The 13036-nt window shown below is 45.0% G+C and overlaps 3 protein-coding genes across 3 annotated transcripts; 2 read left to right on the plus strand and 1 right to left on the minus strand.

Annotated features, from left to right (window-relative positions):
* The first annotated feature begins 396 nt into the window (after nt 1–396).
* Nucleotides 397–2976, plus strand: LOC139928418 (myocilin-like). The gene is made up of 3 exons (XM_071920971.2): nt 397–880; nt 1532–1636; nt 1905–2976. The coding sequence occupies exons 1-3, from the start codon at nt 397–399 to the stop codon at nt 2705–2707; spliced, it is 1392 nt and encodes a 463-aa protein (XP_071777072.2). The 3' UTR covers nt 2708–2976.
* Nucleotides 2977–5062: 2086 nt separating this feature from the next.
* Nucleotides 5063–7804, minus strand: LOC139928425 (polyisoprenoid diphosphate/phosphate phosphohydrolase PLPP6-like). Its single transcript, XM_071920978.2, has 2 exons — nt 7319–7804; nt 5063–5798 (listed from the first exon to the last, which is right to left on the minus strand). Exons 1-2 carry the CDS (start codon nt 7695–7697, stop codon nt 5410–5412), a joined length of 768 nt encoding a protein of 255 aa, XP_071777079.1. The 5' UTR covers nt 7698–7804; the 3' UTR covers nt 5063–5409.
* A 584-nt stretch (nt 7805–8388) lies between these two features.
* On the plus strand, nt 8389–12572 carry LOC139928420 (peroxiredoxin-6-like). The gene is made up of 5 exons (XM_071920973.2): nt 8389–8520; nt 9248–9404; nt 10315–10464; nt 10636–10782; nt 11438–12572. Exons 1-5 carry the CDS (start codon nt 8429–8431, stop codon nt 11564–11566), a joined length of 675 nt encoding a protein of 224 aa, XP_071777074.2. The 5' UTR covers nt 8389–8428; the 3' UTR covers nt 11567–12572.
* Nucleotides 12573–13036: the final 464 nt, after the last annotated feature.

Here is a 13036-nt window from a genome sequence, read left to right on the forward strand (position 1 = left end):
AACATCAAATTGTGTATTTTTCCACTGATTCTGTGTGATATTCACGTTGCTTGTCCCATTCAGCTGCCCACCACCCCCCAAAAAACACGTGGAATTTTATACACACTCCACACCCCTCAGCTATCCCCTTCCCTGACACACTCCTCGTCCCCTCCCACTCTCTGACAGTTCACCGTATAAATATCCTACTCTCAGCATTACTGGAATTCAGACACTGACCTGCACTGACCAGAGATACTCAGGAGAGAAGAGACCGGCTAAACAAACACAACAGAGAATATTAAGAGTCTAAAAAAGGGAGGAAAGAGGGGGAAAAAGGCACTGAACAGACAGAGAAGGAAGAGAAATTATCCATCCCTAAAGCAGAAGATCACCTATTCATTCTGAACCATCAGAATGTGGCTCCAGGTGTTTGTCCTGTATCTGTCCTGCTTGACGCTGGCTAGCCAGAGCCAGCGGGACGACCGAGCCTCCCTGCGCCGCTCCAACGACCACACCGGACGCTGCCAGTACACCTTCACCGTGGCCAGTCCAGAGGAATCCAGCTGCACCGGGGGCGGCGGGGCACCGGAGACGGAGGGCGTCCTGTCCCGGCTCACCCTGCTGGAGGCTCTGGTCAGCCGGCTGGTGGCGGGAGGGGAAGAGGGAGAGGTCGGGACCAGGGTCGAAGAGGGAAGTCTCCAGGAGGCGTACTCCCAGGTGACGGGGGAGAGAAACCAGCTCCAGCAGGACAAGGAGCGTCTGAGCAGGCAGGTCCAGGAGCTTCAGAGGAGGGTGGCGGAGCTGGGCCAGGAGGCAGAGACCCTCAGGCAGAAACCCTGTCAACAGACTCATGGTTCTGGAGGGGGGCAGCATGAAATCAGCCAGAGACCTGCCAGCGGTATGTACATCAGTGACTAAAAGGAAGGCACACACAAAACAAATCCTGAATTTATTTATTAAAGGACAGGTACACCCAAAGGAAAAGAGATAAGATGGATAAAACAGGACAGGAGAATTAACATAGTTTTACTGTATGTATAGTGTTTATTTGCATGTGTCACTGCAACTAGAAGTGCCATTTCAAGGAATTTGTTGATGTTTTTTTGATGAATGTCCATGTGGTTGAGGAGGCTATGAAAAGTCTCCAGGGGCAACAGGTCAGGCTGCAGTTAGCTGTCCCAGGTTAGGTAAGGGGATTGGAATTTACAACACAGACTCTTCTTTTATGGCTTTGTCACTCATGCGTGTCCGTTTAAGCGTGTGATCGTTTTCAGGAGAGCAATAACCAGGTTATGGGGGAACCTGCCATGCTGTGAGGCAGATAAACGAGGCACTTCGACTTTGATGTTGCCAGTGTGTGTCAGGACTGACTCATGTTACATTGTAACTATTTATCCGTTTGTGAGTCTGGAGCTTCCAAAATGACCAATTTAGACTTGTTTATCTGTAGCTTATTAGTATAGCTATAGTTTATTTTTTCAAATTAATAATTGCACAATAGGCAAAAAAAATTCATTCTGCATATTTCTACTTTGTTCTGTCTCTCCAGACCCGGCCTATGAGTTTGGTAACGCAGCCTATCAGGAGATGAAGGCTGAGGTGACAGAGGTTCCAGCATCCCGCCTCATTCCTGAAGCAGGTCACAACTTCACAGGTACAGTTTGGGTCATATTGATATTTTCTGTCCAGAAGTACTTCAAACCACTGTAGTGGCCTATTATAATAGAACATCCTGCTTTATGCTAATGCAGCCAGTAGCCGTTTGGCATTCCACTGTTGAAAATGACTCAAATACCAAATGCTGATGCAAATCAACACCTTTGTGCACATTGTAAATATGCAACAAATGCAAACCCAGTGTTTTGACGTCCCAACTCTAAGATAATTCTTGTAACTCTCTCTTTCCCTCTCCCTCTCTCCAGGCTGTGGAGAGCTGGTGTCAGTGGGGGAGCCTGTGCTACACAGGAAGGCCGACGGCATCACAGGGAAGTATGGCGTGTGGCTGCAGGACCCCGAGCCCAAGGGCCCCCTTTACACCAACAAGACCGTGTGGCGCATTGACACCGTGGGCAAAGACGTCCGTCAGCTCTTTGCCTATGAAGACATGGAGCAGCTCTCCCGCGGCTTCCCCATGAAGGTGCTGGTCCTGCCGGAGCCCGTGGAGAGCACTGGGGCGACGATGTACCGCGGCTCCCTCTACTACCAGCGCCGCCGCAGCCGCACCCTGATCCGCTACGACCTGGCCTCCGAGAGCCTGGCGGCCCGAATGGACCTGCCCCACGCCGGCTTCCACGGCCAGCACCCGTACTCCTGGGGCGGCTACACCGACATCGACCTGGCGGTGGACGAGCGGGGCCTGTGGGCCATCTACAGCACGAGCAAGGCCAAGGGCGCCATCGTCATCTCCCAGCTGGACCCCGAGAGCCTGGAGGTGAAGCAGAGCTGGGAGACCAACATCCGCAAGAACACGGTGGCCAACGCTTTCATGGTGTGCGGCCGTCTGTACACGGTGGCCAGCTACACCGCGCCCAACACCACCGTCAACCACGTGTTTGACACGGCCACCGGCGCGGGGCGGGCCGTCGCCGTGCCATTCAAGAACAAGTACCGTTACAACAGCATGGTGGACTACAACCACGGCCAGAGGAAGCTGTACGCCTGGGACAACTTCCACATGGTCACCTATGACGTCAGGCTGGGCAGGGTCAGCCATGGCAGCAGCTGAAGAGGTCAGGCAGAGGGACTGGTGCCTGCTGGACTGTGATGAACCATGCTGATGCAAGAGGATGTGAATGACATGAAACACATTAGCATTTAGAGTGGTCTTTGTACTAAGATTATTATGAGGCCGCTATGTTTGTGTGTTATTGCCTCACTAGAATCTATTTTTTCTACTTAATGTTTGTATATAAGATGTATCCTGGCAACAAAGAAATATTTCTGTCTCCCAAAGTGGATCTATGATAAGAACTCCCGATGATCTCAGTCATTAATCCAGACAGTAAACAGTTTTAATATTTTTTTGACCTTTTTCATTTTTAATTTAAAGTTGTGCAATATTTTTTTTATGTTATTTGTTATTAAATGTTCATGTCATATGTTATCTGTTATTAAATGTTCATGTCATTTATGTTCTCAATAAAGACTTAGATGATACATTTTTGCTTGTTTGTGTAATAATTTGGTTTGCAACTTCACAGATCCACGGACTGAAACTTTATGCTACCAATTATGCCCCTAATATGAACATAAGGGGGTAATGCACACAAAGGATATTCAGTATCAACATAAAAACTGTCACATATACAATTCCTTTACAGAGAGTGCACAAATGCACATGTATGAAGGGACACTACCCTCACAGGACAGGTAACTGTTTTTGAAATTTGCATGTTACATCCTTTTGGTGTCATTGGGACATGGAGTATCTCCAAAACATATTTGAGATCACTTATATTTATGGAGTTTAGTGAACAAGGTATCGTGATGTGCTGCATCATCATCTTAGATGGTGTTTTTGCTTTGTTTTTGCTAAATTCTGTAGCTTATTTAAATTATTTTGTTGTCCTAATTGATGGGACTATTTTTTATGGTTGGTAACGTATTGCAAAAGGATATGAGGCCTTATTTTTAGTAGCCAAAAGTGTGTTTGCTTTTGTGGTTTCACTGTGGGCTGCAAAAGAAAACTGAAAGGCTTAGATGTCGTTCAGCCCCTCCTTCACAGCTACAGTGCTGCAACTGGCTTAGATTGGCAACACATACTGACAATAGACAGTACATATCACTATACACTCTCAACATTCAGTATATGTGTGCATGCTTGAATGTATTCAGAGAAAGCCATTGTGGTTGCAGTTGATTCTCCAAAAGATCATGCCAGAGCTGCATTTGTCACTCTAAAAAGTGTGCAAAATTGTGTAAATTGTGTGTGAAGCCCCATTGCAGGGTGCATCCCCTCAATTCTCTAATGTTTCATAAAATCTGTACATGCAAAATAACAAGTCTGCTAAGGGCGGATTAATAAACAGTTTTAGTAATTTGGATACTGCAGCAAAGGATTTACAACAATCTCATTATTTGGGTATGCCACACTGTCTGAATACACATACTGATAAAATGCTTAATCTATACATGAAGAGTGATATAGTCTACTGACCTAGACTATATAGTCTACTGTATATTGCATGTCTTGCACAGCCCCCTTGCACTGAATGTGAAGTCCTGTTTCACCTAATTATATTTCTGCAAATTTACCATACTATCATACTTTGGGAATAAAGTGATTATGATTATGATTAGATAGGTCATCAGTTTAAAAGGCCACAAGCCATAAACTCCTATGGCTTCAACTGAATTGAACTGAATTCAGTCAAACCAGCACAAACCCAAATGCAGCCTTCTCCTCTCCTGTGCTGCCATCTGTGGACAACTGGCTGCATCTGCATTGTGCATGCAGGCCTCCCAGCTCCAGCGCCTAACAAACACTTCATTCCTACAGCTTTAATTAGACACCGGACAAAACTGGAGGGCTCGTCTGGGCTCTGGCCTCTCTAATGGTTTAAACCCAGTGCTACATAAACTCACCAACAGAGCCAAGAATTTTTATGGTTTAGGCTGGAAATGGAACTAGCGTGGCGTGTTAAAACGGGAGAGGGTGGTTAGCGTTTGGGAGTCACCGGCACTGTTTAACAACACTGTAAGAGGAGATGGGGATGAATTATAATGACAGTCAGGAGACTCTGCAGCAGCTGATGGAAACTTTGGTAAGTGGTGGGTTGGCTTCCCCCCACCCACACTCACACTAATGCGGTGCACCCCACTGTGGGTTGTGACGGCTCAGTACAATACCACACACTCTGTATAGGCACTGTGCTGCAGCATACTAAGGTGAAATGCTCAATTTGCCAGGAACCAGACCTTTTATGTCACTTTTGTACTACAAACTCACACACTACTCACTTTCTCTCACTTTCTCTCTCTCTCTCTCTCTCTCTCTCTCTCTCGATAAGATATGATACCCAAACCTACTTCTGTGTTTGGTATACAATTCACTTTAATTGGCATATTAAAAAAGGTTCTAGTTAAATTCTCCTTTGGTTTCAGCACTGTGAGCATAAGTCCATGCATCATAAATACCATTGTGCAAACAGGTTGCATGTGCGTCTCAATGTGATACAAAACCCAAATGACTATCCATCTCATCCAGTTCAATATCCCCATTTCTGTGACCTTAATGCTTGAAAAAGAGAGAAAAATCAGCAAAAGAAGTACAGATAAAATACAGATACAGTTAAACACTACAAAAACATACTGAACTAAATTTGCTCAGATCTGATGAAAAATACAGTTCACTTTTTTAAAGACACACTGTCATGCTGCACGTTTTCCCCACATACATTAGATAAAAACAAATGTCCAGAGTCCGCCTTAAATCCTGTTGAGTCTCTCTCCCAGCCGCATTAGCAGCAGGTCCTGCAGGCAGTCCCAGGTCACCCACAACCTTTCCACCAGGCTGTACTGGCAGTAGCCCATAGCCAGGCCGAAGCCCACATCCGTCACGTAGTGTCTGGCCAGCAGCAGCCGGGACAGGCTGACCAGGGCGGCCCAGGCCAGCACCAGCACCCGCATGGAGGCCGTGTCCACCAGCTGGGCCAGGAGGAAGCGGGCGCACATGGCCGCTCGCGTGGCGTGGCCCGAGGGGAAGGAGTAGCGCTCCACGAAGAAGGTGGACAGGATGTCGGAGCGGCTCTGGGCGGGCCTCCGGCGTCGGACCAGGGTCTTCACCACTCGGACCAGCAGCAGGTCCAGTAGCAGAGCTGTGAGGAGAAAGAGAGGCAGAGAAGGGGTTCAGCTTCCATTGTAAGCTGAAAACTCATCTATTCAAGAAGAACCTCATCTCACCCTCTCCCCACTAAATGATATCCACTCACTGTAATTGCTTTTTTTTAAAGAAATCTATCTCTCTACTCTTTTCTTCTGTTTCTTTTCCCAGCACTTCTCTCTTACATGATCATTCCATGGTCACAGGAATATTGTAAGGAGGCTAAGGCCCTGACCTTTGCACTCCTTACTATTGGTTGCTTGTAATGTTTGTGAACTTCGAACTGAGACATATCCTATGGTTGCACTCATTGTGTTGAGTGTCAGCTAAATACCTAAAATGTAAATGTAAGATCTACAAAAAATGGAATTTAAGGAATACCACACCCAGTTAACAGTCTTACAAAAATCCTCTACATCTCTTTGAATTCTGTTAAAAAATGTAGCCCAGGTGAAAAATCATGGAAAAGGCCACCTCTTTCATTTTTAATTGATCTAATTGTTTCCCTGTTAGCCCTACTGTTTCCAAAATAGAACGTCATCCTATATCCCAGGTCAAGAATAGCTCTGGCATTTCACCACAGGACAATATCACAAGAATATAGGACGTGATCTCAAAGATGTCAGTCAACAAATATAATCCATACAAGCAACTAAAGCATCGTGCGCGTCGTGCGCGTGCCCGTCAGTGTCCACAGATGCCACCAGCTGGGGTTGAAAGGAGAAAAGTTTCCATGGCCGCATCCCGCCTCTGTTCTTCGGTATGCGTGAAATGTGTAGTGGTCACGGGGACGCAGAGCCGACAAACGGCCCGTAGGCCTACTAATGCAATATCTGACACTTCTATGGATTGATGCGGCTTTGGCCAGTTATCTTCTGCTGTGTTTCAATGGCCATTAACATTATTCTGCTTTGAACGGGGCTCAATACAGGGACTGACGGTCCAACGGGTTCACAGCGCATGTATTTTGAATTGTCAATGCACTGTGCGTAATAACGCACTGGTTTAGGCTACCCCTAGTGATGTGGCGTTAAATATAAATGTGCGTAAACTATGACCTCGTCACAAGGCAAACAACCATCAGCCTAAACAACAACAAAAAAACAAAACAATTATATTTTCAGAAAAGCTTAAATGCATTTTTCCCTCACAAGACCCCATCCTAATATAACTTCTATTAGTTTGATCTATTATGATGGGTGGGTTGACTGAGTTTAAGTGCACGCTCCACTACATCCCTTCACACTGAGTGCCAAATGCATGACTCACTATGAAAAATTAAAATTAAAAAAGTAAAATGAGTCATCACAATTAGCCTTTGAGTGAATAAAAAGCCTGTTGGATAATCATGAGGATTTCAAGCAATGGGCATGAAATAAAGCACAAAAAAAATAATTTATAACTTGTGATTGCAGCAATTCCAAAACAGTTTGGCCTCATCATGAGCTAATAATTGAATGTCGGATAATTCTTAACAAGAGGCAAACTCAAAACAGGCGACACACACACACTCACCCAGGGTCAGGTTCAGCATGATCTCCTGCTCCATGACGGTCTCTCCGCGGAGCAGGGTGTACAGGGTGCCGACGAGCCAGGGGATGGCGTGTCCGGAGAGCTCCACCAGCCGCACCAAGGGCCTTATGCTGCCCCAGGGAGACTCCTCACAGGCGCACACCCCGAGCCGCTTGGACAGCCACAGGTCTATGGCCAACAAAAACCTCATCGTTATAGTGAATATCGGCTGGCTCAGGCTGACTGAAAAGTCTTCGCTTTGCGCTCCAGAGGAAAAGTAAGAGCAGCCGGAGCCCCGGCGGCGGACATGGCACTCAGATGATGCCCGGTTTCCACAGATACCTCCGCGGCAGCTGTTCCTTCTGGACATGGGTGAGGACATTTTCGCTCGGCAAAGTGTACAAAGTGCCTCGATAACCTAGTCCTCCTTCATTTATCGACTACCTGTAGCCAGTGAACACTTTGATCCTCCGGCGCTCAGACGCAACATCCTCCAAACTGTAGACCCTGCGGGCGCGATGGTTAAAATGTTGCCAATTCGGTGCCTGACTGCTCCGGTCACGTGGCTAAAAAGCCACACTGCAAAAATCATCCCTCTTAACAAGCTATTTAACTTAGTATTGAGTCTTAGAAACTTGTATTTTTCTTTAAAAAAAAAATGAAAAAATCTGCCAGTGGGTTGACATAATTTCACTTATTTCCAATGCAAATCATCTTGTTTCAATAATTTCCATTAATCAACTGTCACTTTGATCTGCCGTATTCTGTCTTGTTTAAATACCAATACTGACATTTGTTTCTAGAGAATTCCTGAAACAAGTGAAACTACATTGGATAGCCTACCAGCCATCTCACCCCACTGACAGATATAGATTTTAAATGGCTTTGAACATTTTGTGAAGTGGCCCAGTGACACCTGAACGCATCATTTTATGAGTCTGCACTTCTTGTCTATTTTGTGGTCCCTACAGTTTTACAAACGCAGTGCAGTGTGGAGACATGTGTAAATACAGTAGCCCGCACGGTGACAAAGCGCCGCCTCCTCTGAACCCTGTGCTATCAGTGCTGTCATCAGAGCCGCTGAACAGACGGAACACCTCCATCGTCGCAAGCATGCCCGGGCTGCTCCTCGGAGATGTATTTCCTAATTTCGAGGCAGAGACCACCAGTGGAAACATTAAGTTCCACGAGTTTCTCGGAGATTCGTAAGTAGGCCTATAATAAGAGAGTTTAATGTATGTTAGAGAGAGTTCTACCTACTGGGAAGCTGGCATATTGAGTCCAGTTCCTGTTACTGCTCTCTGGCTTCTGCTTTCTGTATCCTTGTAGGCTGCTGTATGAATATGAATGGCACATTTGAGCCTATAATGATCCTATTGAATAGCCTGTAATAACATGTATTGTTTAAATGGTTTTGGCATGATCTACTCTGATACTTGTCTCATCATACAGATTACCAGAGATTCACTTATTGCCTTCTTGTCTGGGTCAGTTTGTGAGCTGAGTATGTGACAAGCATCAGGAAGCTGAACAGGACAGCAACCTAAAAATCCCTCTGGTTGATGCTGCACAATCACAATGCTGACTTCATGAAAAAGAAAGTCCTTCACGTCATCATTTTGAGTGACCCACATCTCACATCCTGTCAGTTTGCTCTCAAATGTATCATAGCCAGATTCAGCCTCCAACATCCCATTATGCAACAGTATTAACATTTAGTGTTTGTGTAAAGCACTGCAACATTATGAGCCCGGTTTGATGAAAGGAAAGTCTGAGTCAGTGTGAAATCAGTTTGTGAAATGTCAGACAATCTTTAAGCCCACCTCCCCCAGATTAGTTCCACACAGAGACAGTGAGAGGGTGGGCAGCAGAGACACTGGCATTCCCCTCCTAGGCCCTAACTAATCTCTCTGTCGCTCTGTCTCATTCCAGATGGGGAATCCTGTTCTCCCATCCCAGAGACTACACCCCTGTGTGCACCACGGAGCTGGGCAGAGTAGCCAGGCTGAGCAGCGAGTTCAGTAAACGCAGCATCAAGCTGGTCGCCCTGTCCATCGACGGCCTGGACGATCACCACGGCTGGACCAAGGTGTGACAGCTGTCTGCAGCTTTATGTGTAAAGGACGTGGCATTTTCAACACATCTGTGTGTTGAGTTTGGAGTAACACATCATATATTAGCACCACATATTGGCAAGGCATATGGGGTATTTAACATATAGTAGGGTGAGTTTGGAATTATAACGTTTTATCTGGGTAGAGGACAGCTCTGAGATGTACAGAATCAAGGTTTTGACATCCCAGCTAGTTTGTGATTTTTTTTTGAAGAAGGCTAAAACAGAGAAGGTCATTCTGGATTTGGTTCTATGAGGTTATATCTGACTGTTTACAATGAGGAAACCTCAGTTTCCTCATTGGAAATAAGATAAGAATGCATCAAATTAAATCAATTTTGGTATAGTATTAATATTTGAAAGAGCCCAGAAAAAAATACATTATGCAAAATTGCATCTACTACGTTTCAGGTCTTCTGTAAACAAAAATCATGTTAATATCACAACAAGCTATCTCTCTTTTTAAATATATAGCCCCCAAAAGGTTCTTTTTAAACAAACATAGACTAATATTCACAGATTAAGAATATGTGGATACCAAACTTTTGATTTAAAAGTCACATAGAATCTTTTAATTTTACGCTCATGATGTGCTGTATTGAAAAGAGTCACAAATGTGTTGCTGTTAGACAAGTTAGACATGCTGATGTGTTGAAAATTACAACCTTTTTTCCAAATGACCACATCTTGTTCAAAACATCTAGTTTCACTTTACTGTATGTGCTGCTCCACAAATGCATGTTTCCTTTTGCAGAGCTTTTTCTCTCTCTAAATAGAATTCCCCGCCAGAAGGCTAGACCCTTATGTAACCAAAGCACAGCTCCGTGTAGCACTGGCTGGTTGTAATTGCTAAGCGAGAGCTGGTGTGTGTCTCTGCACTAACTAGGACATCCTGGCATACAACAGCGAGGAGCCTGGCTGCTGCTCACTGCCCTTCCCCATCATAGCGGACAGTAAACGGGAGCTGGCAGTGGCCCTGGGCATGCTGGACCCAGACGAGAGGGACAAGGACGGCCTGCCGCTCACTGCCCGCTGTGTGAGGCTCTCTCTCTCTCTCTCTCTCTCTCTCTCTCTCTCACACACACACACAAGCTTGTTGATGACCATGTATTGCCCACAGACAAATCTAATTTGCCTAGACTGGCCTAGCCTACTCCCTTATCTACTTTACATCATGCCCTCACCTTCCATCTGTGTTTCTGTGCAGGTGTTTATCATCGGCCCGGACAAGAGGCTGAGGCTGTCGCTGCTCTACCCGGCCACCACGGGACGCAACTTTGATGAGATTTTGCGGGTGGTGGATTCTCTCCAGCTTACAGCAGAGAAGCGGGTGGTCACGCCCGCCGACTGGCAGGTATATAGGACACGCCTTCAGCTGGCACCAAGCTTTCATTTTACTTCTGTAGATGATTACATTAGATCAAGCGTACATTGAAATGATTTACCAGAGTACGGTACATGTCTTAACACGTACACTACCAGTCAAAAGTTTGGACACACCTGATTGAATGTTCTATGTTTTTCATTCTCTTAAAGCCATTTTGATCTAAAGGCTTATGCTTAATTGCTTGAATTTCGTTTCTTAGACAAATATAAACAGTGAAGTTGATCCTATGTATGAATTTCTTTCCAAAGCCTTTGCCTTTCCATCAAGGCAAAGGGCGGCTGCTTTAAAGAATCTAAGATAGTTTTGATTTAACACTGTTTTGATCACTGCATAATTCCATTTGTGTTAATAAATAGTAAAAATAAAGAAAAATGCGTGTGTCCAAACTTTTGACTGGTAGTGTAGTGTTGCCAAGGTTAAAAATCCTAACATCAGCCTTCACTGATATATTTTTTACATTTTCTTATATTTCTTTTAAATCATTTATTCTGTAAAACACATCCAGATTCTTGTTGCTGACTCTGCGTGTCTGAGAAAGAGAGATGATGACAATGGGAATTTCAGTGGCCTTGCTGCCATAATGAACTCATCATTTTTTTCTCTCTCTTTTCTCTCCCCACAGCCTGGAGACAGTGTGATGGTCCCTCCCAGCATGTCAGAGGAGGAGGCAGCCTCTTTGTTCCCGGCCGGCGTCTACACCAAAGACCTGCCGTCTGGGAGGAAGTACCTGCGCTACACACCTCAGCCATGACACGGGCAGAGGCACCGCTGATATTCAACACTCACTAAAAGGCACCTTTTATCACATGGGCTGTACCTTAAGAAATGCATTCTAATTACTAATGCTTAAAACAACTGAAAAAATGGTACAGCCTCAGTGACAAAAGGTGCAAAGTTCTACCTATTTTTCTGAGGGTGAATTCCTTTGTGGGAGGGGTGGGGTGGGTTAATATATTTTTTATATATTAAAGAATAGCGAAAACTTTTTATATATGGTAAAGGAGGTTTCCAGTTTTTGTGGCAGTGACAGCACCTGGTGTGAAAAAGTTCTGCAGAATTGGTTAAAATATTGGCATTTTCATATATATATAAATACATTTTCCCAGACACATCTCTTATAGGACCAAAGGAAGAGATAAAGAGGGGGGCAGTTGCCTTCCCCACTGTGGTGCTGTTCATACAGAGCATTACCGAATTACAGCAAGCTGATACTATTGACTCAGGGATAGAGGCATGTCCTGCCTGGGCTCTCACCTCCTTCGATAGATCTATAGGGTTGAACTAGGTTAGCTAGTATGTAATCACTATTCATCCCCCTCTCAATCTTTGCCTTACCAAACTGTGACATTCATTTTGTAGCCTGTTTTCAACACAGATTATTTAGCACTTGGGGTGCTGTTGGGGAATACACTGAATGTGCCAAATATCATGGACACTGCAGGTTGATTTCCCTTATTAAATCTATGCCAGTCACAAAGGAGGAGAGGCAGATAAAGAGAAGCAGAAGAGTTACAGAAGGATTTTTAAGCCTTGAGACAAACTGAGACGTGGATTGAGCAACTCAATATCAGGAAGATGCCCCTGATATTTTGTCCATTCAGTGATTCACTGATGGCCAAAACTACTTCATTTCAATGAAAGTCTTACGGACTGTGTTGTATCTGTACTCTAATGGTTGAGTGTATGAAGTCTGAATTGCCCCAATGCGGTGCCTTATGCTCAAGCGAAAAGAACGAATAAAAAACTTCAGCACAGCACTAAGGTTGTTCATTTTTTTTCCACTTCATATTAGACCAGAGAGTGACGTGTGGCAGACCGCGATCTATAACAGGAAGGTGATGCCCCCCCACCCGTTCATCTGGGTAGCTAGTCCTGTTTGATGCTGGCTGTTAACTCAGCTGTGTGGGATTTGGCGTTCCTCTCACCGGGACGACTACATCAGTGAAGAGATTATCATCTTTGACCCTGGGCACCGCTGGCAGCAGGCATCTCACTGGGACCAACGGACAGGAGGGTTTAAGGACAGTGGAGGTGTTAGATAGAGGAAAAGGAAGCAGGAGAGCGGGGGAAATACGTGAGGATCAAACTGATAAAATGAGCATGCAATGAAGAGAGATACAAAGAGAACAATGGACAGGGTGTTTAAAAAAGAATGAGTGTCACTGCTGAGTTGAAACGCACTGTAAATTATACATCGCAACACATTATCTTGGGGTGACTG

Source organism: Centroberyx gerrardi, chromosome 13 (assembly GCF_048128805.1).
Source record: "Centroberyx gerrardi isolate f3 chromosome 13, fCenGer3.hap1.cur.20231027, whole genome shotgun sequence".
Classification (NCBI taxonomy): Eukaryota; Metazoa; Chordata; class Actinopteri; order Beryciformes; family Berycidae; genus Centroberyx; species Centroberyx gerrardi.